Consider the following 25489-nt stretch of genomic DNA (forward strand, 5'->3'; position numbering starts at 1 on the left):
TTGACCTTTACCTTCAAACATAGTGTGCTCAGTGACATGAATTCTGGAATAAACTGAGCACAAATGAATTAAATGAGTCTTCGTGATGGAAGGACCTAAATTATAGGTTGGTCCCCTAAAGGTTCCTGCAATGTCACTAAACTTTATGGTAATGTAGTATAGAGACCTAGAGGGAACTTTTTTGGCTCTCTTCGCCCAATTCACTCGTCTACATCAAAATTGCCTGCCTCCAACAGAAACGAATGGAATACAGAATTTCGCTTTGCTGCCATGTATCCTGCAATGTTGAGCCCACTACTGTACTCCTTGTACACCCATGACTGTACTCCAACCCATCCCACCAACACCATCATTAAATTTGCTGACGACACCACCGTGATCGGGCTCATATCAGAAGATGACGAATCAGCGTACAGGGATGAAGTACAGAAACTGACAGTGTGGTGCTCAGACAACAATCTGTCACTGAACACCACAAAAACGAAAGAATTAATTCTGGACTACAGAAGGCAAAGTGCAGTTCCGGCCCCACTCTTCATCAACGGGGACTGTGTGGAGAAGGTCCACACCTTCAAATTCCTAGGAGCCAATTTATCAGATGACCTCTCATGGTCTGTCAACACCTCAGAGACAGTAAAAAAGGCACAGCAGCGACTACACTTCCTGAGAGTACTCAGGAAAAACAACCTGGAGTGTAAACTGATGGTGGCCTTCTACCGCACCACTATCGAAAGTGTACTAACCTACTGCATCTCGGCGTGGTACTCCGGTTGCACCGCAGCAGACAAGAGAGCCCTCCAAAGGGTCATCAACACAGCACAAAAAATCACTGGCTGCTCACTGCCCTCCCTGGAATCCATTGCCCGCTCCCGCTACCTTAGCAGGGCCAATAACATCTTAAAAGACTCCTCTCACCCAGGCCACCACCTGTTTACTCTCCTGCCCTCAGGCAGACGGTACAGATCCTTTAGAGCAAGGACCACGCGTCTTAAGAACAGTTTTTTCCCGACAGCCATCAGAACTCTAAATACCGACATGCACTAAACACTAAGCACTTTATTGACTACAAGTCACATACCATCTCGGTCACCTTACACATGTGCATAAACAAAGCTGTATTAATTGATGTATTTATTGAAGTACTTTGGTCTATGCCACCGCACTTTGTTCTACTCTTAATGTATATATATATATTTTTTGGGGGGCTGTTCCTACTGTTTTTGGATAGTTGTAGTATTGTTATGTTATATGTTGTTGTTGTGTTATATGTTGTCCCTCGTCACACCAACAGGAGAAGCACTCAAAATTTCGTTGTATAAATACAATGACAATAAAGGCTTTTCTATCTTCTATCTTCTATGTATCAGTACCGTTAGGATTGCTTGAAGGCAAGATGTGTATTACAAATCGTGTGATCACGCTTCTTTCATTTTTGGCACACACACATGCAAGAGAAAGCTGCCAAAAATCACATGGTAAGATCCCACATAGCAAGCATATATCAGTCCTAGTCCAGCAGTGGATTTTGGTCAGCACCCCAATGGTGGTATTCCACTTTTGGTCTGCTCTCAGACCACCATCATCTTTAGTGTAACTGGGCGATGATATTAAGGAAATACTAGGGATGCACGATACCACTTTTTTACAAACCGATACGAGTACGAGTATTTTTATTTGTGTACTTGCCGATACCGAGTACCGATACCGATACTTCTTAGATTTGGTCTCCATGAAAGTGCAATTAATTTGGAGGCAGATTTTATTTTATCCTCTGCAGATTATGTCAAGCCTATAGTACAAAATTAACAGAAGGCTATCCCAAGCCAAAAATAAACAGAGCTTTCTGGTTTTAACACACAAAAAAAGCCTTCAAACAGACAATATCATCACATTAGACAAAATGCAAATATAACCAGATAAAGGCAATTCAATTTGCTGCATAGTTAACAACACAGTCTGCTTAACAAAAAGTGAACAGAACTATTACTGGATTAGCACAAGAGCACATTTCAGTTACAAAAGGATCAGAAGAATCTCCTGCTCAAGTACACAAACAATCACTTAACCTATGTGGCACAGTCTTTCTCTCTACCTCTCTCTCTCTCTGTGTGCGTGCGCGTTTTTTTCTTTTGCAAGACGTCAGTTAAGATTGGTTGCTTCGGTCTTGCGCCACTAGCATCAGTGAACTCTGTGTACTTAGCACTATGGTGCGTCTTCAGATGTTTAATCAAATTGCTTGTGTTAAACAGAGTACTTTCCTTTCCGCCCCTCGACACCGTAGCAGTGCAGATCTTACACTGTGCCTTACTCCTGTCGTCGTCATTTATCTTAAAATGAGCCCAAATCGCCGTTAAGGCAGCACCACGGAATTGCTAATCGCTAACGAGATGCTAGCAGCTAAATTTCGCGAAACCTGTATACTGAAATACTTTGACACTATGACAAACTTTCCTAACACAGTCAAACATCAAGCAAATGCAACACAAGACGGCAAATAAGCTACTTACTAGTCTGGCAGAGAATGGTAGGACAGGTAGGACAATAAATCACATTTTGTGTCAGCATAGCCCGGCCAGTTTGATGCAGTGAAATACTGATGAGTGGTATCGGTGCTTGGTATCGGCAATTCAACAACGAGTACGAGTACGAGTATTTTAACGAAGTATCGGCACCGATACCGATACTGGTATCCCTAGGAAATACCATAAAATAATGGCAATTCCTGAAATGTATAAAATAATATCCTTTGCATAGTCTATTTAAATGATCAGCCATAAACAGAAGTTCAAAGCCTACTAGAAGGCTCTCATTGTGAAAAATGATTTGGTCTTAGAGACTTATGTTACGCACTAGTAAGGGTTGGAGAAAGTAACTGAATAAGTATGTGTAAAGAATTTTTTTTTTTTAAAGCGAGTCAGAAAACCGATGGGCAAATGGGCAGCGGACCACCAGCTCTGCTCCTGGTCGGCCAACAGTGGTCCACTGGTATTTTGCTATCAGGGATAGTTCAGACCGGAAAGCAAATCCTGTGATAGGCTACGTTTTGCAAGTATGAAATTACAATTGCAATTAGTTTTTTTTTGCAGATTGTTCTGCAGGGTCTGGTTATATCAGGCTAGCATGAGATAATTAAGTGGCGTATTTCCTCCCCCAGGAGAGCATTAAGTGTAAAAGGCACGGTCTACGACCGTAATTTCATACACTTTTTGTTAAATTCAGCGATTTTTTCCATCTAGCCGTTAGCGTTCAAAAAATGGGGTTCATGCACAGACCTGGCTATGTAAATGTGAAACAAACATAGTGACTTGGACCGAGCCGTTAACAATCCCAGCCAATTAACAAGGTGTCATTTGCTTGGCTGTTGAGCTCAAATATCACCTTTCGCGAAACCGAAATCGCGGACTGTATCTTTAAGTTCCTGTTTACAACTCTGACAATCATCCCGAATGTTACAGTAGCCTAGCTTTAGATTATTGACAAATTAAAATGTGTGCATTGACAGAGCTTAGCCTAACCTGTCACAGAAACCCATGCATTGATAGCCAACTGTCACTGCTTAGCTATAGATAAACCACACCGCTGTAGGACAACTTATGTCCACGTGTCTATCAAAGATCATGTTGGACTTTGACTCAGGACCCATTGCGATTTAGCCGCCACAAAGGTACTTTCAAGACAATGCTGACGCAACAACAATTGTGACAACCGGACAACTGTGTCATGGCACCGCGCTGTTACATCAGAGTATGACAAACATCGTTCTGACCAAAATGAACTCGACACAAGTAAAAATCAAACTTGCAAGGGGTTAATGTACCTCTGTAGCCAGATGCTACAGGACACGTTTTAAGCAGCATAATTTCGGTATGTAGGCCTATAGCAACATATTAGTTATCGATTAGCACATAAACTAAGCTATGGCTGTTGTGCGCTCAGAAAAAAACAGTAGCTTTACGATTGCATCTATGATATAGGGTGACCAGACGTCTTCTTTTACCCGGACATGTCCTCTTTTCGAGACCTAAAAAATGCGTCCAGCAGGGATTCCAAAATCGGCCGGGATTTTGCCTCGTCGGATATTTGTGTTTCTCTGGGTCTTTCACAAACGAGTTATTACGCCCAAGTTTTGGAATAGGTATCTCCCTAACGTTCCATCTTCTTGCGCGAGCTTAGAGCTCTGACTGTAGAGAGAACTGTCATTGGTCGACCGCCTTCCCAGTGTTGCCAGATATGATAATTATCCTCCAAATACGATCATTTTGAGCCTTTGATACGATATGACATTTCCAATCTGGCAACACTGATCACCTTGCCGCCTCCACTAGTTGCTTAGTTTACAATAGTACATGACATCTGCATGTGAAAAAGATGTCAAAACTTCGTCGTGGGGGAGGAGGTGGGGTCCCGCGACGAAGTGTCCTCTTTTTCACAAACTCAAATCTGGTCACCCTAATCTATCACGCATGTGCACATGGAAGGGCAGCCATCCTCTGAAACATCAGTGTGATCATAATTGCCACTGCACTGATGTGAAACACCATATACTTTGCTAGGTATGAAGTGCCATTCAAAAAGAGACAGAGGACCAGGTCATGGTGGGCAGGCAAACAGGAAGAGGGATAAGCGGGGACGACAGCCATGCAGCGTGAGAAAGCTGAGATCTAACAGGAAAAAAAGCAATGAATTGAAATGGGAGAGAGAGAGAGGGGGACCCGACAAGAGAGATTGTTTGAAGAAGAAGGGGCCACACAGCAAGTCCACACCCAGCCCCATGCCTCCTGTGACAGTCAAGGAGGGAGAGAAGGGTAAAGAGACCTGTGAGGAGAGAGAGATAGATAACAAGGAGATGGGAACTAGTGGTGTGGTGGAAGGTAAGAGGAGCAGTGGTGTGAGACATGAGGTGAGACAGGTGAAGAGGCCGCTGAGGAAGAAACCGCACATTTTCTACCTCAGAACCGAGTTGTGTCAGAGAACCTTGCTGTCAGTCACCAGAACCGCATCAGGCTCTGAGGTCCCTCCATCACCAGCGTCACCATCACACAGCCTGGGAGCAAATCAACCAGGTGAGGCCTATACTGGTTAGTGCGTCTAAGGAGTGACATTTACCCATAGTGTAGAACCGAGGGGAATGAGGCAGAATGGTGAGTGATCTAATCTCTCGTGCATTTACTTATAGAGTGCGTTTCCCTGAAGGTTTCAGATTTCTCCACACATTGAAAGAAGCATTTAGCTCAGTACTTCATGTTTCTACTTGCTCATGCACTCAGCACCGAATGGGAGCAGAGTTACCATTGGCAGTGATGTCAATTTGCCCATTTTACAAATTCACTTTTGAAAGTAAATTAAAACAGGTCCAAAGTCAAAGTTCAGTTTATCACCAAGCCTTTTGTGACTCATAAGTGTAACTGTCATGTGTACAAGAGGGCGGCTGGTCAGACAGATTTGAAACAAGTGTAATTCTTTGAATTACAAAAAAAGTTAAGGCAGGATTATGCTGACACAGACAAGAGGTTTGTCTGACTGGCAACCACACTTCTGTATATTGCAGATGAATTCGTGAAGATCTACAGCACCGGTGGCATTCTGGGAAAGGGAGGGTGTGGGTCAGTCTACTCTGGAATGAGGAAATCAGACGGAAAACAGGCGAGTTTGCTAGTGACTCAAAATAAACAATACAAGACTAACTGCAAAAATGCATGCAATTAACTGCCATATATTTGGGCTTTCTTTGCAGGTTGCTATTAAATATGTGACAAAATACAGATGTGAACCTTATTTAAAACTGGTAAGTGACCACTGTACTTGGAGGAATGCTAAATGGCCATTTGCACAGTATATAATGAATTCCATCCACCTGCTATACGTTCCCTGTTTTTAATATTTAATATTGGACTTTCTGGAGTGAATGTATCATCATACTTGATTTGGTTTTTATCTGCTGCTGATTGTGTTGTATGTTGTTGAATGTTTTCTATGTTGTGGACTTTAATTTGGTGCTGGAAGTTTGCTTCCCTTTAGGGGCTCAGTAAGTCCTTGAAGTTTGAAGCCCTAGCAACCAACATCATGACCCTGCATCCCTGCATGCATATCATATCCACTGTGTTGCATCTCGCTAGCCTGGTGACAAACAAGCCTTGCCTCTGGAGGTGGCACTGATGCGCCTGGTCAGTCAGCCTCCAAACTGCCCCTACATCCTGCAGCTGGTGGACTGGTTCGAGGAGCCTGAGCAATTCATTCTGGTCCTGGAGAGGCCGTTCCCCTGCATGGACCTTTTCGACTTCACGGAGGTGTACGGGGGCAGACTGGATGAGTGCCTGGCACGCGTCGTCATGCTGCAGGTGATGCACGCGGTTTTGCACTGTTGCGAGCGAGGCATCCTGCACCGTGACATAAAGCTGGAGAACCTGCTGGTGCAGACGGACAGCCTGCGTGTCAAGCTAATCGACTTTGGCTGCGGCGACCTGCTGCGGGACACCATGTACCGAGACTTTGCTGGTCAGAGTTTACACTGGGTTTGAGGAAGAGGATGCACTTAACATCAACAACCCATCTGTGGTCATGTTAAGATAATCAGTTGACATAGTTAATTGCCTCCTGGGGGACTAATCTACCTTTGTGTTTGAGCATGAAAGCACTGAGGTTGTATATAGGGATGTGTACAATGAGAGACTGAGACCCCTTTAATAATGTATGCATTTGACGAAGAAGGCACTTAGGCAACAGACATACATCATAGCTCTGTTCAACCATTTGGTAGAGCACACCTTGTATCATCAACTCTTCATTAAAGCAGCATGTTTGGCAGTGTTAATATGGTCTCCAGGAGCAGAAGATGATTTTTCCCTTGTTTTTTTTTGTCTTGGCGATTTAAAGGGTTAAAGGGATTAGCATGGTTTAGGTGCTAGCACTGAGGATGAGTGACCAGTCATTATATGCTTGCTAGGCACTGATGAGTATTGCCCCCCTGAGTGGCTTCTGGAGGGCAGGTACAGTGGCAGACCTGCCACCATCTGGTCCCTTGGCATCCTGCTCTTCAACATGGTCTGTGGAGACTTGCCCTTCAACAAACGATCAGCGATCATTGCTGGTCAGCTAAAATTCAAAAAAGGACTTTCTGAAGGTCATTATTTTATTTATTTATTTTTTATTATTATTATTAGTAGTAGTAATAGTAGTATGTAGTAGTAGTAGTAGTAGTAGTAGTAGTGCAATTTAGTAGTGCAATCGAGTATATCTCATTATGTCCCAGAGTCACAATACATCTAAATATCTAAGAATATATTAAATGTTAGGTCCCTGGTGATTGTAACACTGATGACTATGATGAAGTGTAGGCAAAGAATACATTTTGTTTTGTCTTCTCTGAACTTAGAATGTAAGCATCTAATTGGGTGGTGCCTACACCCAGACCCAGCGAGGAGACCAGTCCTACAGCAGGTTCTTCTCCATGAGTGGATGACTGGATGGCAAACACCTTTACAATAGGTCCAGCCAGGAATGCCTGGAATCGACAAGAACAGGATGAAGTTTGTCCCTGCAAACAGGCTTTCAGTATATCCCCTCGACTCCATTATATTATACAGGACTGAATGAATACTACAATAAAGTTGAAAGAAAAAAAATCAGTGAAAGAGTTCAGGTGCGATTGTGTCTAGTCTAGACAAGTCTATGATTCCTTTGTACCCCATAACATGTTTGTATTTAAGCAACCCAACAACCTGTCTTGTGGTTTTTTAAGGAATCGCATTTGAGAAAACTCTGGCCGAGTTACCACTGCTATTTCGAGTTCGGAAAGTCTTCTGAAGTTCAGAGCAAATCCCAGATGAGAAAACTTTCATGAATGCCAAATGTTGTCCTAAATCCAATTCAGAAGACATTCCTCTTAAATTCCTCTTAAATTCTTCTTAACTGCGTTCGAGAATGAGGCCCAATGAGGCTAAACCTTGTTCTTGTCTATCTGTCCTGCAGTCTCAAATGATAAGCATTCAAGAGTTGTCTTTACACCATTACAGAGAGAAAGAAAATCTACTGTTTGAAGGATGTAGTCAACAGGATATGTCAGCTACCACTCCCAATGTTCAATGTTGAAATGTATTCAGCTTACTCATTGATTTGGCCCCCTCTTAAATAGGCCACATCCTTGACTGTGTCACTTTCAGTCTTGGCTCTTGAAGCACAAGTTCACACACGGACAGCCTGTGCAGGTAGACGTGCTACGATGAGGACAACGCCACTGGGGATTGTTCTGGTCATCCTTCATGTCACATTGTGTTCCAGCCAATCAGGTATCAGTATCATGCAATATTGTAGTCTGTAGTGTGCACCTAATGTAATACAGAAACTTGCCATTACTGTTATTATTTTGAGGTTAACAATGTATTGCAATGCATCACTGTCAGTATTATCACTGCTGTTATTATATACTATTACTACTAACAATGTTAAAACACAGAATTAGTTAGGCACCACATGATCATTTGATGGTTATTAGAGTTGCCACTGATCAAGTCAGTGTTGGGTGGTTAATCATCCCTGTGGTGAGAAACTGTTTAACATGGAACCCTTGGGAAGTAATCATGAAATATTTTCAAACTGCTTTATGTTGAAATATTATTCTCTGATGAGGTAACCTTTCTCATTCAATTTCCTGTCTCGCTTCTTGCCCAACAGAGAGCAATTTTTTGATGTATGACAAGAATGTAAACAAATGCCTAAAAGGCTACCAGCCTCTGAAGCTGTTCTACTGTGATTCCAACCAACTGAGCCAGCAGTTCCGCTGGACATCCAACGACCGCATCCTTAATGTTCATCTGAAGAAGTGCCTGGGAGCTGGGAGCACAGCAGATGGTTCTGGCCTACAGTGGCTCATTTGTGATGACACAAGTCAACTCCAAAAGTGGGAATGCAAGAATGACACGCTGTTAAATCTGAAGGGGACAAATCTTTTCTTATCCCAAGATGAAAACAGCATCCTGAAACTCACCCAAGACATTGGAGCTGCTAGTCAGTGGCTAACACATGGCACTACAGAGGGGCTTTGCTCACGGCCATACCAAGGTATGTGGCTTACAGTCTTTGGATTATATCGAGGACTAAATTGAATGAAAGTGGAACAAATATTATCAAAGAGTTCCTAAAAATCTGTCATGTTTTGAATAAGCTTAAAAATAATTTCAGGGTCAGGACACGTCCCATTATTTTTCATGAATGTGTCACATTACATTACATAATATATCAATAGTATAAATGTTATCAAAGTAAAGTTCAGCACACTATCAATACCCAAGAACAACTTTCAACTCGTACCCTTGGCTTAATTGTAGTGTGTGCATGTTTTCAGTATGCTGTTACTATTTTATACTCAGTATTTTACATTACACACAATATTGCAGTTGAGATGAAGGTTGAAATTGAGTTGAAATGAAATAGAAAATGTGGCTAAAACGACAATATCAGTTGAAAAAAGAAAACGAAGAACGCTATGTTATGTGTTATGCAGTTATGCTGTTGAAACTGTATTATATACTCAACCTTTAATTCTTTTTTAACAGAACTGTACACAATCGGAGGCAATGCCTTTGGTCGCCCATGCCATTTTCCCTTCCAGTACAAGGGGATATGGTACTCAGACTGTTCGCTCTTGGAATCAGATGAGCCGTGGTGTTCACCGGACAGAGACTACCAGGACATGTGGGGCTTCTGCCCTACTAAATGTACGTTACCTTTCTATGCTACACGATATACTTAATATGTCCTGCCAATTAATGATAACAAAACAACAAAATAGACCATTTTTTAAAAATCCATGGTTTCACTTATCTCTTAAGATTTGCTATACCCTCAGGTTTACTTATTTATTATAATACTTTTGTGTGTTTTTTAAACACTCAGCAACTGAAAATAAGCTCTGGAAGAAGAATCAACTGACAGGCGTCTTTTACCAGTTGAATGTCGGCTCTGCACTGACTTGGCACCAAGCTAGGAGGAGCTGCCAGCAGCAGGATTCAGACCTGCTGAGTATCACTGAGCCCCAGGAGCAAAGCTACCTATCAGGTGACTCACCAGGGACACAGCAAATTATATCTGTTGGCACAGAAAGGCCTGCATCTTGTGTTTTGAAAGATACATCAGTATGTCATGCTAATTCTGAAGTTCTTTTGAAAACAAAGGGATCACAACTGGAACTCAAACTACTTTTTGGATTGGGCTAAACCAACTAGACAGTGAGAGCGGATGGCAGTGGGCAGATGGACATCCACTTCGTTACTTGAGATGGGGATCAGGTGTGTGTTTTTCTTGTATATAATTTAATCGTTTTGTGATGTGTCATGACTGCCACAGATTGAAGAGACGTGTCTGTAAAGAAGAAATTAAATATATTAAATAACGTTTATAATTATATAGTATCTTATTATTATATATTATATATATACACGGTAATCTTTTATTTCAGGCCAGCCAAACCCAGCCCTAGGATGGTTCTGTGGTTCCTTAAACACTATGCAGTCTTATCACTGGGAAAACAAGTTGTGCTCAAAAAAGCACGGATATATCTGCCAGAAAAGGACCACAGATGCTGCTACTGCTACTCCAGGTAGACGGCGCCATATTTATTATATTTCACTGAAAGGAAATGCTCATTGAATTTCCCAACACCTGACAACACTCTCTCTGTCTCTCAGGTCCACCAGCTTCTTGCAGTGCTCCATGGGTGCCATACGCAGATCACTGCTATTTTTTGAATCGTACAAAGAAGACATGGAAGGATGCCAGCATTCAGTGTATGAGGACTGGAGGACACTTAGTGAGCGTTCATGACGTAGAGGAGCAAAGCTTTGTCCTCTCACAGCTGGGATACAGTGAGTCAAATCACACTTTTATTTTTTATTTTCTTTGAACTGTGGGTACACACAGTACTGTATATACATATTATATATGTTTTATTCATAGCTTCCACCAAACAAAACATAGTAAAATTATCCTAGACCTGTAGATGTATACTGGTCCAAAAGAGATGCAATAAATATGCTGAAACGGCAAAGAAAAAAAAAGTAAAACCAGGAAAAAAAGCATTTAATAAAAGTTCTGATGAAATACATTATTGTGTTGTCTGACTCCTGTTCCTTGCCTCTGCAGTGGAGACAGATAAGCTGTGGGTCGGTCTGAATGACCAAAAGACACAACTACTGTTTGAGTGGAGCGATCAGTCTCCCGTCACCTTCACCACGTGGGACACCCAGGAGCCATCTCACCACCGCACGGAAGAGGAGGACTGTGTCCTGATGGGGGGGAAAGTAAGAGACAGTTCAGACATTCATTTTGACCATCAGTCAACTTAACTATTTCTTTATGGATATTTTACCATTTTTTTGTTTATTTGTTTACTTACCCTAATAATTATTAGATTTGTGACGCAGGGTTACTGTAACAGATTCATCTTCTTGTGGTCCCTTTAATATAATGTCTTGTAAGGAGTCTTGTAAGGAGAGTTACAGTGTATGTAAACGTTTCTGTCTCCATGCTGTCAGGATGGAAAGTGGTCCGATTCAAACTGTGGAGAAAATAATGGGTTCGTCTGTAAAAGGGCTGGGGACTCCAACCCTGCCTCTGGATCCAAGACTGAGAACACTGGCTGCAAAGCTGTGAGTTTGTTTTTCTTTTAAAGAAACTGATCAATGCCTGTCAATCCATTCACCATCCATCCAATCGTTCACCCTTCCTCCTCTCTTTCCTCCCAGGCATGGACCAGGTATGGCTACAACTGCTACTTAGTTGGATCAACAACAAAGACATTTGATGAGGCAAAAAAGAGTTGCCAAGAAAGTGGCGCCCACTTGATTGATATACCAAACAGGTAATCTAAAGAACAAACTAAATGCTACTTTCAACACTGCAAAAGTTGAGTTTTATGAAAGTTTATATTGACCTGTAAAATGTCTGTTTAAAACACTCCAAATGACTCTGTATAACAGCAATATTGTCTTTGTATAGACACATTAGAATATACTGTAAATCTGAACAGGATTCAATATGTCCCCTTACAGGGTGGAGAATGCCTTCCTCATCAGTCTGGTGGGAGCCAGACCAGAGAAACACTTCTGGATTGGGCTGTCTAACCAAAGAGACAGTTACACATTTGAATGGACCAACACGCCGATGGTCCCCTACACTCACTGGAATGCTCGTATGCCAGGTGTGTGTCTTTCTGCTGACATGTGTGCGTGAAAGAGATATCAATGCAAGTCATAAGAAAGATTTCAACGTTTTTTTGTGTGTGTTTTTTTGTGTGTGTGTGACAGGGCAAAACCAGGGTTGTGTCGCCATGACAACTGGGACTTTGGCAGGACTGTGGGATGTGCTGAGCTGCTCCAACAAGGAGAAATACATCTGCAGACAGCAGGCTGAGGGAGTGGTGACTACCCCAGCCCCACCTACCTCACCTCCTCCCAGCTGTGCAGAAGGCTGGAATCCCCTGGGAGCTCGACCCTTCTGTTACAAGGTTCATCACTGCTATGGGCATTACATGTCATCTACCAACATTCAGTTTACATAAAGCAACTTCATCTTGTTCTAATGTAATGACCCTTTCTTAGTTTTCTGACAGGGATTAAACCGACACCGTCTGTTACAAGGTTCATCACAGTCAGTTACATGTTTCATCACTGTCATTTGTAAAATTCAGTAAAAACTTGGTGTAACAAACCTAGTATTTATTTTTAAGCTCTTTCTCATGAGATCTAAAGAAGAGAGGACCTGGTTTGAAGCTTTACATTTCTGTAGATCCATTGGAGGGGATCTGATGAGTATTCATAGTCATCTGGACGATCCCAAAACTCGATATCAGTAAGAACTATAACAGTCATGTTATTGTATATATTTGCAATAAGACCTATTGACATATTGCAATGTGTTGTGATGTTCAGAATGACTTATTTCCCTTCCTGGAACATGTTGTCTCCATCTCTACTTACATGTCAGCTTTCATTCTGCATGGATTGGTTACAGTGCTCAGGATCCTAATGTTGGCTACACATGGTCTGATGGCTCGTCGGTGAGTTTCAAAAATGTGTGTGTGTGTGTGTTTGTGTGTTTGTGTGTGTGTGTGTGTGTGTGTGTGTGCGATTGTGTGTGTGTGTGTGTTGTTTCCATAAAGTGGAGCTCTGGGCTATTTATCACTGTGGCAGTTAAAGGTGGAGACAGTCATGCTGGCCTGGTATATGTAAATTTGTTAAATTAGTGAAAGTTACCATGAAAGTTCACAAAAGGGTCCTAGAGTAGCAGACGTAAAATGGATAGACTTATTACCTCTGTAGACTTATAGACTGGCCCCAGGCAGTATTTAGAATAGTAATAGTATGTTTGAAGCTGTATTCTGTATATTTGTAGTGACATTTAAAGAATTACAGATGATTAATTAACAGTTCTGTCATAAATATCATGAGATGAACAACTCTAATTTCAAGAATTGCGGACTGGACTTTTAAATCACCATTATGGAGTATTATCTAAAAGTAGTGAGCTAACTACCTAAAAAAACATGCAAAAAACTGCCCAGTTAGCAATGATAAAAGCTTGCTAACATGCTAACTTACGTGTTTTGACAATATAGTTAGCAATGTTGTTCTCTGAAGACATACATAGTGCATAGCCATAGTGCATAGCCTGGATGACTAGAATGACAGGAGTGTCCTTCACATGACCATATACAATCAAAATACATTTGAAGATGATACCAGAGGTAGTTGCCTTTAAAAACACACTTCAAAAAGTGGCAAATTGGTGCATAGTGTTGCTTTAAATGATAATAAGAAAATACAAAGACATAGACAAAGAAAGATCGTTACCATAGCAATACCCAAAGGACAGAACTTCCCCTGCAGATGATAGGCAGTGGCTATTGCATGGTGCCAGTCACACAGACCAGGCACAGACCAGGCACAGACCAGGCACAGACCACTCTTTTGACCGCCAACAATGGTCTTTACTAGCTGTCCTTGGTAGCAACAAAAATAACATTTCCCAACAATTTGGCTTTTAATGATAGCTTAACAATTTTGTTTTTCAGGGTTCTTCACATTCCCACTAATAACACACGATTGGACAATGCAATAATAATCTCTTACTGATATTGTGTATGCAAATGCATTATTTTGCTCGTTGGTTTTAATATTTTAATGTTTTTATGTATCTGTCAGTTTAGATTTCTTGTTGTTAGTTATTCCAGTTAAGAATAATGATTTACTCTTGCAGTCCTCCTACACAAAGTGGATGAGTGGAGAACCAAATAACAGAAACAATATGGAGAACTGTGCTGGGATTAGTTCACAAGACACGATTGATTGGAATGATTTTGCCTGTGAAAAGAAAATGGATTTCTATTGTGAGATACGTAAAGGTAAGCCAAGGGTTCCTGACACTGTTCTTAAGATGCTTATTTGAAGTCTAAATATTCATCAAAAATTGATTGATTGATCACTTCATTTTGGAGCTTGTTTTAATTCCATCAGTCATGATGACTTTCGTTTTCTATATTGGTGAATATTGGTGCATTCTACCAAACAACATTCTGTATAAAACAAAAGTCTACAAAGATGAGTTGTGTGCATAGGTGGGTAGATTGATTACACAAAAGCTGTTATAAACTGAAAAAAAAAATAAAAAATGAATTGTAGGCTCGAGGGCCATTTGTGTGCCATCAGTGGAGTTGTAAGGTCTATACTTTATACAAATAGTCTCCTCTTTATTCAGTTCAAATTGCAAATAACATATTTAGCTCATCCTCAGATTTTCCTTAGATCGTGGTCTTGATCCTGTTTGATGGTGTATTGTCACTTAAAAATATTTGGTTTATGCTATGTTATAATATTTTAACTTTTTTACCAAGATGATAAATGGGTGGACTTCTTGCTGTCTATGGCTGGGACATAGTTGAAATGATGTGAACCTGATAGGCTTCTTCAGAATGATGTCCATTAAATAAACAAAATGGAGCCCTGTCTTTGTTGAGTTTAGGAGTAGGCCTACTACAAGTCATCCTATACTTTGTGAAATGACAGCTCAGATGAGATGCTAAAGTGACATCTGGGCAGGAGAGCTATGTGTAGGCTATGTGTAGGCTAGCCTTTTAACGGATGGTAGGCCTATGTTTTAATCAGTCTTAGAATAAACCACGCACTCACAAATTTAAATGCTGGCTAGCGTTAGGTTTTTGGTAACATTACATTTCTCCAATAAGATCTTAATCTTTCTTCCATTAGCTAGTTATACTTTTTTGCCATGTCTGGATCCAGTGTATGCCCATGCTAGTACACTCAAGAACATGGAACGGAGTAAATGTAGCGCGTTACTGCCCACCTCTGTTTGTGTGTTAACCTTTCAAAATAACATGTAATGATATTCTACTAGTTAGGAGAAAAATAGATGTTGGTGGTTGCCAAACTGGGCCCAAGTGATCTACAAATCATTCTTTGTATTTCTCACAGGAGTAACCCCTGGGGTACCCAACGCTACCATTCCACGTGAGTATCCAACTGGCGGTTTTCTTTCTGCTTGTGCTTAAATGTTGTCTGTTCTGTCAAGTCATATAATACATAATTATGAATTATATAATGTTGTTATATTTAACTCTAAAAGGATTTTTTTATTTATATTCATGACTTTAGAATATAATGTCACAGAAGATGGATGGATAGAATACAGCGGTCATCAGTATTATATCAGTGACCGCGCAATGCAAATGGAAGATGCTAGAAAATTTTGCAAAAAGGGACATGGGGACCTTGTTGTAATCAACAGTGAAGCAGAAAGGTTATTTCTGTGGAAACAGGTAATTTATTTTTTATTACAGGGAATGTTGGTATATGCCAATTGTAACTTACGTATATAAGGAGTTAAATTGTCTATTGTATTGCCAAGAAAGCTCCACTGCTTTCTAGACACAGTTGGCATTTTCGTAAAGCAATATGACCCGAGTGAGAGTGGGGTTAGTAAAGGATATCCCCATCCCTGTGTTTGGCCCTAGTAGATGTTGTCTTTTACATATATATATTGTGAGATTTGGCTGAAGTACTTGTCAAGGTCACAGTCAATGTGGGGGTTAAGATGTGCCTTTTAACTTAAAAATCAACATCCTTCAGTTCTTTTTTGTATTTGTTGTGTTGCCATGCTAAAAGTCTCTTCATGAAGAACACTGTTGCAGAAAATCAATTTTCCATGTTCATCAATGCATATTACTAATGACTAATGACTAATGACTAAATTAATTCTTATTATATTAATGTCTACTAGACACAAACGGAAGATGATGACTTTTACATCGGATTAAGGATAGATCTGGATAAAAACACAGAGTAAGTCTGAGTGTTTGATCATTCATTCCTATTTCAATGAGATGTGTAGTTCTGTGACCTCTGACCTTAGTCTGTTCAAGTAAAGACACTGAGAAAACTAATTATTTTTCCAGTAAGATAGGATACCTTATATTTCAGGTGTTATAACCTTTTTGATGTTCTTTGTTGGTACCAGTTCCTAAATCATGCAAGAAGCTGTAATCAAAACAGATATGGGAAATACAAATTGCACATCAAAGCTACATCATTTAAGGCAATAATATTGCATCTCACTAACCCGTTAGTACATCTTATCTTAGTTAGTGCATCTTTCTAACCCGTTAGTACATCTTATCTTAGTTAGTGCATCTCACTAACCCGTTAGTATATCTTATCTTATTTAGTACATCTCACTAACCTGTTAGTATATCTTATTTAGTACATCTCACTAACCTGTTAGTATATCTTATCTTATTTAGTACATCTCACTAACCTGTTAGTATATCTTATTTAGTACATCTCACTAACCTGTTAGTATATCTTATTTAGTACATCTCACTAACCCATTAGAACATCTTAGTTAGTAAAGAGGTTTAGAGCGTGATTATTATTATTATATTATTTGGTTGAGCACATGGTAGCCTAATCAGATTTTAATATCAGCCGGAAAATGCTTACTGACTTGGCACTGTATGCAGCTTTCTTTGAATTAAAAACAAAACCTACACATACCCAATTAGACTAGTATTAATATCCTGTTCCTGCCTTTTCCTAGGTGGATGGATGGGACTCCAGTGGCTTTTGAAGGTTGGGATGAAGACCAACCACTCTTTGTGGTCAATGATGAGACCTGTGTGAAAATGAGTAATTCTTTTGGTAAGTACATTTTGTTACATTATGCCTTTTGTACAGTCGGTTAATATAAAAATATGCCGGTCAGATGCTTGCAGTTTTTCAGTTTGCTTACATCATTGTGTTTGGTGTTTATTTCCCAGGTCTCTGGTTTGTCACAAATTGTGGGAGACGTCATGAATTCATCTGTGAGCGTCATGAAGCTCCTGCTGTAAATGCTACTCTGGCTCCTACTGAGGTCTCTAAGGGAGGCTGCGCTCCTGACTGGACGAAGTACAAACAACACGTGAGCACAGTCTGTTATTAAATATGTCTACTTGTTAGATGTAAAATGGTTAAAAAGGTAGTGAAACAGTTATTTACAGTTACATTATTGCAATTAGTGTTTTATGAACATTTAGATGCAATAATCCAGTCAGTATGGGAATTATAATTGACTGAATGAGAGGTTGTTTCATGTTAAAAATACTGACAGTGGAATCCGTTAATTGTAGGTACTGTAAAGAAATTATAGGCAAGGTTGTGTGTTATTTAATACTTTCAGTGTTCAGTGTTAGATAAAAAGTATTTCTTCAAAACCATGGAATAATACATACACTGTCCTAGTGCTACAAGACTCAGTTTGAGAAGAAAAACTGGACGGATGCAATGTCATTCTGCAAAGCAGTGGGTGGAAATCTGGTATCAGTTCTAAGCAAAGATGAACAAGGTTTGTGCCACCTTCTTGTAAGATTATATATAAAATGTATAATTTCCTCAGTAATATTACACTCAATGAAACAGTTTTAACTCTTTTAACGTTTTAATAATTTTTTGTTAGCATTTCTGACAACCATGACCGCAGATGCCCAACAACATTTGTGGATTGGCTTGCACCGCCTCACAGATTGGAGCCCTGTGTGGAGTGAAGGAAAAATGCTCACATTCAGAAACTTCCTAAAGAGTCATTCTTGGACTTGGGTGAGATGTAAAAAATATGTACTTAAATATGTACATTTTATTAATTACCATTAATTAATGAACACACTGTACCTAATTGTAGTTAAATACAGTGTGGCTAAATACTGTTTTAACAAGGCTCTTTTTTATTTGTGAGCAGTGTTTCTGAGCCGAAATCTCAAGGTAACACTATACATTACTTTGACTAATAGCTTCTTCCTGGACAGGAAGGTGAATGTTTTGCAATGATTACCAACTCCAGAACTTCTGTTGGAAAGTGGACGACCTACGAATGCTCTCAAAATATGGGATTTATCTGCAAACGACCCACCGGTGAGTAATAATTATGTCACAATCCTGCGAGTTTGAGTGCAACAGGGAGTGGTCCTACCTAGCACTCCCAAGTGCTCTAATAGCAGTCGGCCTACAGCAGATCACATTTGTGTGTGTGTGTGTGTGTGTGTGTGTGTGTGTGTGTGTGTGTGTGTGTACGCTTCTCATGAATGGTCTGTTTCATTATTTTTCTATTTATGTAGATTCCATTTTAACAGTTGCTGAAACTATTCTAATGATTATGGCAAATTATGTTATATTATATAAAGGTTTGAATAGTTGTTTATTATAATAATAATAAGCTTTATTTGTGGGCACATTTTACTTTACATGGTCCATAGCTAGTTTAACACATTCAAGAACATAAAAATATTACAGTATGAATGTTACAATAAATATGTATGTCATATAAATAAAACAAGTACATTGGCATTGCACATTTATTTAAAGTTCAATACATTAGATCAAATCGACTACACGTGATTAAAATGAATGAAAATACATGACTTAGAAAAAGGAAACAAAGGGAAGTATAAGTCAGAAACTTCTTTGAAAAACAATTCTTCAAAAATGTGTATCGAGACAAGGTTTCACTGATAATTCAATTTAATTCAATTCAATTTTGTTTATGCAAAACAGCATTCACCTAATTTCTTCATCTGAACTTAATTCGTAAGGATCACTTCCGAGTAAGCAGAACCCGTTTCTAACTGTAGAGCTCCATGAGGATGTTGGCCATTGTGCTGTTTGTCTGGGGACAAAAACCACCCTCATGCAGTCATCCTGCTATTCATCTTATCTTTATATATCGGCGATTTCCTGGTTGTTATTTTCCTCATTTGTTTCTATAGATAATCAAATCATCCCACAGACAACAGTGCTCCCCCTGTCATACGTGGAGTTTGGGAATGACTCCTTAAAGGTGGAGCCAAACAATGCGACCTGGTGGGAGGCCAAGAGAAGGTGTGAGGCAGACGGAGCCCAGCTGGCCAGCATTCGTGATGGCATCACCCAGGCCTACATAGAGCTGCAGATCAACAAACTCAAGCAACCCGTGTGGATTGGACTCAATAAAAATGAGGTCATATTCCATTTCTGTGACAACCTGTGCCTTGTAGTATTAATCATTTGCTAAATCTCTTTTACATGTTTGTTTCTTTCTCTGTTTTTCTCACAAATTGATTCTTAACCACCCACAGACTGATGGTTACTTTAGATGGATTGATCATTGGCGGCTGAACAGGGAGAACTGGAAATATTCAGAACCCAAAAGCCAATTTCCTTGTGTCTATGTGGATCTGACTGGAGGCTGGCAAACTGCTCCATGCAATCTTTCCCTTCCCAGTGTGTGCAAGCACTCAACGGGTATGGAAGATCCTTTTTTCAACACATTTGACCACTCTGCTTTTAGCCAAGCTGTTCTATTCTAAGTTCTAAAGATAATTTAGCCCTAAACATTAGCCCAGTGAAGAATTCAACTTAACAGTCACATAAACACATTTGTCTCTAACAAATCAGGATAAATGAATGGCTATTTTTCACACCAAACAAATGTAACTATTTCAAACTTTTAATGGAATATTACTGAAAGAAACAAAATATTCCTGCTACTATATAACACATGAGTCAAAACAGCAGTTGTGTGCAGTTCCACTTGTGATGAATCCCAACACTGATCCTCAGTTTTTCCCTGGAACTCTCCCTCTCCATTCACAGACATTGCTCCAACGCCTCACCCTCAGTATCCTGGTCTGTGTCCAGAGTCATGGTTGCCTTTTAAGGGCCATTGCTACTTCCTGTCATCTAAAGAAAAAGGCTGGCCAGAAGCTTCTACAGCCTGTACTATATTGGGTATGGGATACTGTTCTGCAGGGCATCTTACTTTGACTACAGGGTTTCAAAAGTTTGGCCCACTTTACATATACTGAACAAAAATGTAAGTGCAACGTGTCAAGTTTGGGTCCCATGTTTCATGACATGGAAAATAAAAGATCCACCAATTTCTCCACGCTCACAAAAATCTGTGCAGTCATATATGCAGCCTTAGCCATGCAGAATCCATAGTTTACTACAACCCACTGACTGATTTCCCTCATAAGCTGTAAAATATTTGAGACAGTTCTATGTTGCATTTATATCTTTGTTCAGTTTAAATAACTCAACTGAAAGGACTTTCACCTTTGTCATACGAGATGTTATTTCATAGCTCTGATTTGACATTTCAATTATCCAGGAGCGTCTTTGCTCAGCATTGAAAGTTCTGAAGAGGCCAAGTTTATAAACAGTCTTCTGGAGATGGTGCAGGACACCTATGAAGCTGTCTGGATGGGCCTTTACAGAAACCTCAAAGGTAATAGCAACCAGAATTTAAATGGGCAGTGTTCTACGATTTGTCAATAGAAACCAGATATACACCCTCATAAATAATTAAATACTTTTGAACTTAGGTCAGTGGCACTGGCTGGACAGGAGTGTAGTGGACTATACCAACTGGGCTGAAGGTCAACCACGTGAAGGGAGTCATGTCTTGATATATGCTGTGATCTCTACATCAGACTTGAAATGGAGGAGTGCTTGGAAGTACCCGTACTATCCATATATCTGCAAAAAGCCCAAAGGTATGACTTCGACCCACTCATGTCCACAGAGGCTTGCTTTAATGAAATACACATAACTATAAGAGGGCACCGAAGTTATCGGGTTACGGAAGACGGAAAACACCAGGCTAATAAGTTATACTGTTATTTGGAACATTACCTTACCGCTATACAACATTTGGCTAGGTAGTAAATAAGCACTGGCATGACACCAGAGGAATTGCAGATGGTACAATAATACATGGTAAACTAGTTGTTCCAAGTATAGACTGGTTTCAGTGTAAGATAGAAATCCTAATGTGTTGATAACCATTACTAATGACAAGAGCTTAAATGAAAATGCTTACTAATTGTTAAATATCATAGTTACCAATTGAACCAAATAAACCTAAATACATCAAATGCAAATGAACTTTAAAACAAACCCAAATGTGAGGGAGAGATAGAGAGAGAGAGAAAGAGAGAGGGAGAGAAAGTAGAAAGTAAAGTAGTGAGATCATCATGTGTAGATACTTTAGATTGTAATGAAATCATGATCAGACCACTGCACACATAACAAAGATCAATTTGAGACTAAACATGAATATGTATGTAAACATGAACATTCGTATACATTTTCACATCTATCCTGAAGTTACATCTATCCTGAAGTTACATCTCTGTGACAGTGGGGGGAGGTTGAGGCAAACAACCAGGTGCTAAAGGAATGCAGGATATGGTAGCCATGGTAATATGGTAATTAGTTAAACTGTGTCCAGGCCATGCTGAGGCTGATAGCACTCAATCCATGGGGGTTGCTGTGAATACAAACAGTGGAAGTCATTTGTGAGAGGATCCCTCTGATCCACTACCTCTCCAGCCGTCTGCTCAGATACTGGAGATCGGGATGTCCATATTATAGATAATTTAAGAGCATCCATTCTGCCTCACGCAACACGCAGGTTACAAATTAAATGGAAGTATAACGAAACAATTGTACACCCAAATTGAATTAAAGTGTCTATTTTTAATGCTGCAAAAATATCAACGTGCAAGCGCAATATGAACAGAATTCTGAAGGTATACCATATTTGGTATTTTTCTTGTATTTTTTCTTCTTCTTGTATGGTGTTCTTTTTGTGCAGTTTTGGTGTTGTTACTCCCAGCTTCACTGGGCAGACATGTGTATGGTTAAAAGCTTATGTACATTAATGTCAAGACAAGGCATACATGCTTTCCATATTTTCCTTTTCAGATCCATTGCCTACAGTGTCTACACATGGTAAGTTGACATTAATAATCTACATTGTTTAAGCGGCACAATGGCTCTCACTGCTCATATCATCATCATTGTTTATTCAGGGAGAATTGACTGAGCACAGGGCTTTTTTGCAGCAATGCCCTAATTGACGCTACAAAATACATACAACAATAAATAAACAAACCATAACAAAACAAAACAGACAAAATAAATAAACAAAACACATTAAACAACTCAGAAATTAAGTATAAAAAAAAGAACATAAAGTAAAAAGAATCAAATCAGAGAATCATTTAAAACAACAGCATTGAGGCACATCCTTAGCATCTAAAAGGCTCTTAAATTGGTTGACAAACAAATACTTGGTTAGTTTCAACTCCACTTGAACAGTGTTCCATTTATGGGAAGCAAAGAACTTAAAAGCTATTTTACCTATATTAGTTTTTGTAAGGGGGATTTCAAGGGAGATGAGGCTCTGTGACCGTGTGTTATGACAGATGGATTTTAATTTTAAAAGTGACATGAGATAATTAGGCAGTTTTCCCACTAAGGCTTTATAAACAAATAAAAGACAGTGTTTTTCCCTCCTGTCTGCTAGAGGGGACCAACCAACATTCTTTTATAAGTTACAGTGGTGGGTCCTGAAAGCGTCTCCTGTAACAAAGCGAATAGCACTATGGTATCAAAGTCCAGAAGTTTTAAGGTAGAGGGTGCAGCATACATGTAAACAATGTCACCATAGTCAAGAACTGACAAAATTGTTGATTGCACTATTTCCATTCGGTTTTCAAAAGTAAAACAAGATCTTATTCTATAAAGAGCGCCCAGTTTAATTTGAACCTTCTTAGCTAGGTCAAGAACATGTGATTTAAATGACAGCCTATCATCTAGCCAGATACCTAGGTATTTATAGCAAAGATATATATGATATAATATGAACGTTACTTTCAAAATTCACGCAGTCCCATGTCAGGAAATATCTTAAAAATGACACGCTTGTTGAAATTCTCAACCAGACCTAAAGAAAGAGATTCCCCCCGCCCCCCTATTACTGCCAACTTTAAGTCTATTAGAAGTGTGACTAGATGTAGCGCATAGCAGTGTGTAATAAGATGGCAGCATAAAGGGAGAGAAGGAGCCAGAATTAAGTGAAATTACATCTTGATATTTTGTTCCAAGATAAGTTTGTTATCTTGAGTGATTACATTTCTGGCATTATTGCCTAGAAATGTTTGTTGTATATCTTAATTTGAGTAATAAGTTAAGGAACTAAAAGGACAAAGTTAAGGAACTATAGTTTGTGGATGTGGCAGCTGTACACTGACAGGGTGTGAAGCAGTACCTGAGAGTTACATTCTGCGATGTTGCGACCCGTCTAGTGAATATGAGGAGTGTGACGATATAACAGACATATTCTTGTGCTATGTATACATAAGCAACAATATGAGCTTCACTGAAGTACTGTGCTTACCATTTATTTGCAAATATCCAAAAATATTTTTCTATAACCATAATTGTAAGGACATAGTGTTATTCAATTACTATACTATATAAAAAAGTTTTTTTTAAGAAACATAGCGTATGTGTGTTTAACACCTGTTGAAATGTGCTTACTTTGACACTATGACAAACTAGTCAACTAGAGTCAACAACAACAACAGTCAAACATCAAGCAAGTGCAACACAAGACAAAGCAAGATGGCAAATAAGTTACTTACTAGTCCGGCAGAGAGTAGAACTCGGGCGGCTTCCAGAAACGTACATAGTGCAGCAATATGCCTACGGACCCTGGTATGGCAATGGCACAGAGGCCATTCTCCATATTAAACGTCATTGTAGCGTCATTTAAGCTGTTATTTTAAGGTAAAATTGCTAATCCTAACCCTAAAGTAAAATTGCTACATACTGTTACTTTAAGGCGCTGGGTGGAGATAAGTTCTCTTTTTACTCTGTGTAAGTTTGAAAGATATGCACTTCCTTCCTGTCCCTGAGGTCTTATGACTGCAATATGCATTTAAGTGCATACACAAATTCCTTGTCCTAACGAGGAACATGAGAAACATATTAGCGAGACCATGGGGACCTCCCTTAGGCAGACATTAGCCACAATGTAACATACCTGGCCTAAACAGTAGCAGGAAAGGATGGCTAGGTGTTTGTTCTTCTGGTTACATTAGCTAAACATGCTACCATTAAAGCAAACCCCGATTTGTACCGTTACACATTTGTGCATGTGTTGACAAGCTGCAGGATTTGTTATCAGCTAAGAAGACTCAGCTTGTCAAGAATGCACATATAAAAGTGTCAATGAATTACACCCTGAAACTGTAGGGGGCACAAACACACACAAATAAAAAACACAGAATTTGGGGCATTAACATCATCAGTCAAGCCTACAAAGGTATGCTGACAAATGCCAGATCAGATTCATTAGAACCATTTATCGTTCTGTCATTTACTTTTCTCCGTTCTTTCTCTTTTTAGAAATCCCTGTTCTGGAGGTTCACCGTTTGTATACAGGGCTGGTTGTTGCCATTATGATTGCTTTCACTGTGATGGGATTCGCTGCTTTTTTCTACTACAAAGGCCGTAAACCAGTTCTACCCAGAATGCCTGCCTTTGAGAATCCATTGTACTTCAAGTCCTCTAAGCAAGATATTCCTGATGACAAGAATTTAATAGACAACATAGAGATAGATCCATGTGCATCATAAATAAATAATGAATCAATGAATCAACTGTACAGTATGCATGTAAACAGTACATCAAGTGCAAGAAAAAATATTTGGTCAAACATTTTTGTGAAATTAAATGAAGGTTTCTGATAACATTGCTTGAGAGGTTTTGACATTCCATTTAATAGTAATTGTTTATCACTGTAATGTATGTTATGTATTTTTTTTTCACCTTATATGGATTTTCCTTTCTGATTTTACTCATATATGTTTATCATATCTTCATACATAATGTTTGTGAAATACATGATATTTGTGAATATGGGTAGTTGACGTGACGCTACATTTTTGTGTTTGCGGTGACAAATATAAATATATTTTTCACCTTATATAGATTTTCCTTTTTTGATTTTACTCATATTTGTTTATCATATTAGTGGGGTACACATATAGCCAAAGACAGTCCAAAAATGTTTTGATATTGGACCAGGGGCGGCTTGTCCATAAGGGCGATTGGGGCGACGC

General features: G+C 39.5%; 2 protein-coding genes and 1 long non-coding RNA gene across 3 annotated transcripts; all 3 read left to right on the forward strand.

Moving 5' to 3' along the window:
* The first annotated feature begins 2730 nt into the window (after nucleotides 1-2730).
* On the forward strand, nucleotides 2731-5637 carry LOC122128858. The gene is made up of 3 exons (XR_006151663.1): nucleotides 2731-3864; nucleotides 4554-5063; nucleotides 5549-5637. It is a non-coding gene; the product is annotated as an uncharacterized LOC122128858 (long non-coding RNA).
* Nucleotides 5638-5692: 55 nt separating this feature from the next.
* On the forward strand, nucleotides 5693-7780 carry LOC105907519 (serine/threonine-protein kinase pim-3-like). The gene is made up of 4 exons (XM_042703698.1): nucleotides 5693-5785; nucleotides 6117-6495; nucleotides 6944-7120; nucleotides 7373-7780. Exons 1-4 carry the CDS (start codon nucleotides 5693-5695, stop codon nucleotides 7483-7485), a joined length of 762 nt encoding a protein of 253 aa, XP_042559632.1. The 3' UTR covers nucleotides 7486-7780.
* Nucleotides 7781-7889: 109 nt separating this feature from the next.
* On the forward strand, nucleotides 7890-25031 carry LOC116219619 (macrophage mannose receptor 1-like). Its single transcript, XM_031563213.2, has 30 exons — nucleotides 7890-8285; nucleotides 8671-9057; nucleotides 9552-9713; nucleotides 9892-10053; nucleotides 10170-10283; nucleotides 10454-10594; nucleotides 10683-10859; nucleotides 11137-11294; nucleotides 11529-11642; nucleotides 11739-11854; nucleotides 12045-12193; nucleotides 12300-12499; nucleotides 12722-12843; nucleotides 12979-13051; nucleotides 14251-14395; nucleotides 15483-15518; nucleotides 15663-15826; nucleotides 16288-16349; nucleotides 17104-17204; nucleotides 17324-17466; nucleotides 17787-17889; nucleotides 18001-18140; nucleotides 18347-18452; nucleotides 19304-19533; nucleotides 19652-19817; nucleotides 20169-20303; nucleotides 20686-20802; nucleotides 20900-21070; nucleotides 22284-22310; nucleotides 24774-25031. The coding sequence occupies exons 1-30, from the start codon at nucleotides 8219-8221 to the stop codon at nucleotides 25001-25003; spliced, it is 4218 nt and encodes a 1405-aa protein (XP_031419073.1). The 5' UTR covers nucleotides 7890-8218; the 3' UTR covers nucleotides 25004-25031.
* The last annotated feature ends 458 nt before the right edge of the window (nucleotides 25032-25489 follow it).

This window comes from Clupea harengus, chromosome 25 (assembly GCF_900700415.2).
Source record: "Clupea harengus chromosome 25, Ch_v2.0.2, whole genome shotgun sequence".
NCBI lineage: Eukaryota > Metazoa > Chordata > Actinopteri > Clupeiformes > Clupeidae > Clupea > Clupea harengus.

Coding starts and splice junctions, on each gene's coding strand:
- LOC105907519 (XM_042703698.1), top strand. CDS start 5,693: ATGCATGCAATTAACTGCCATATATTTGGGCTTTCTTTGCAGGTTGCT. Junction 6,496..6,943: donor CATGTACCGAGACTTTGCTG/GTCAGAGTTTAC, acceptor TATGCTTGCTAG/GCACTGATGAGTATTGCCCC. Junction 7,121..7,372: donor CAAAAAAGGACTTTCTGAAG/GTCATTATTTTA, acceptor CTCTGAACTTAG/AATGTAAGCATCTAATTGGG.
- LOC116219619 (XM_031563213.2), top strand. CDS start 8,219: ATGAGGACAACGCCACTGGGGATTGTTCTGGTCATCCTTCATGTCACA. Junction 11,855..12,044: donor TTGATTGATATACCAAACAG/GTAATCTAAAGA, acceptor GTCCCCTTACAG/GGTGGAGAATGCCTTCCTCA. Junction 12,194..12,299: donor CTGGAATGCTCGTATGCCAG/GTGTGTGTCTTT, acceptor TGTGTGTGACAG/GGCAAAACCAGGGTTGTGTC.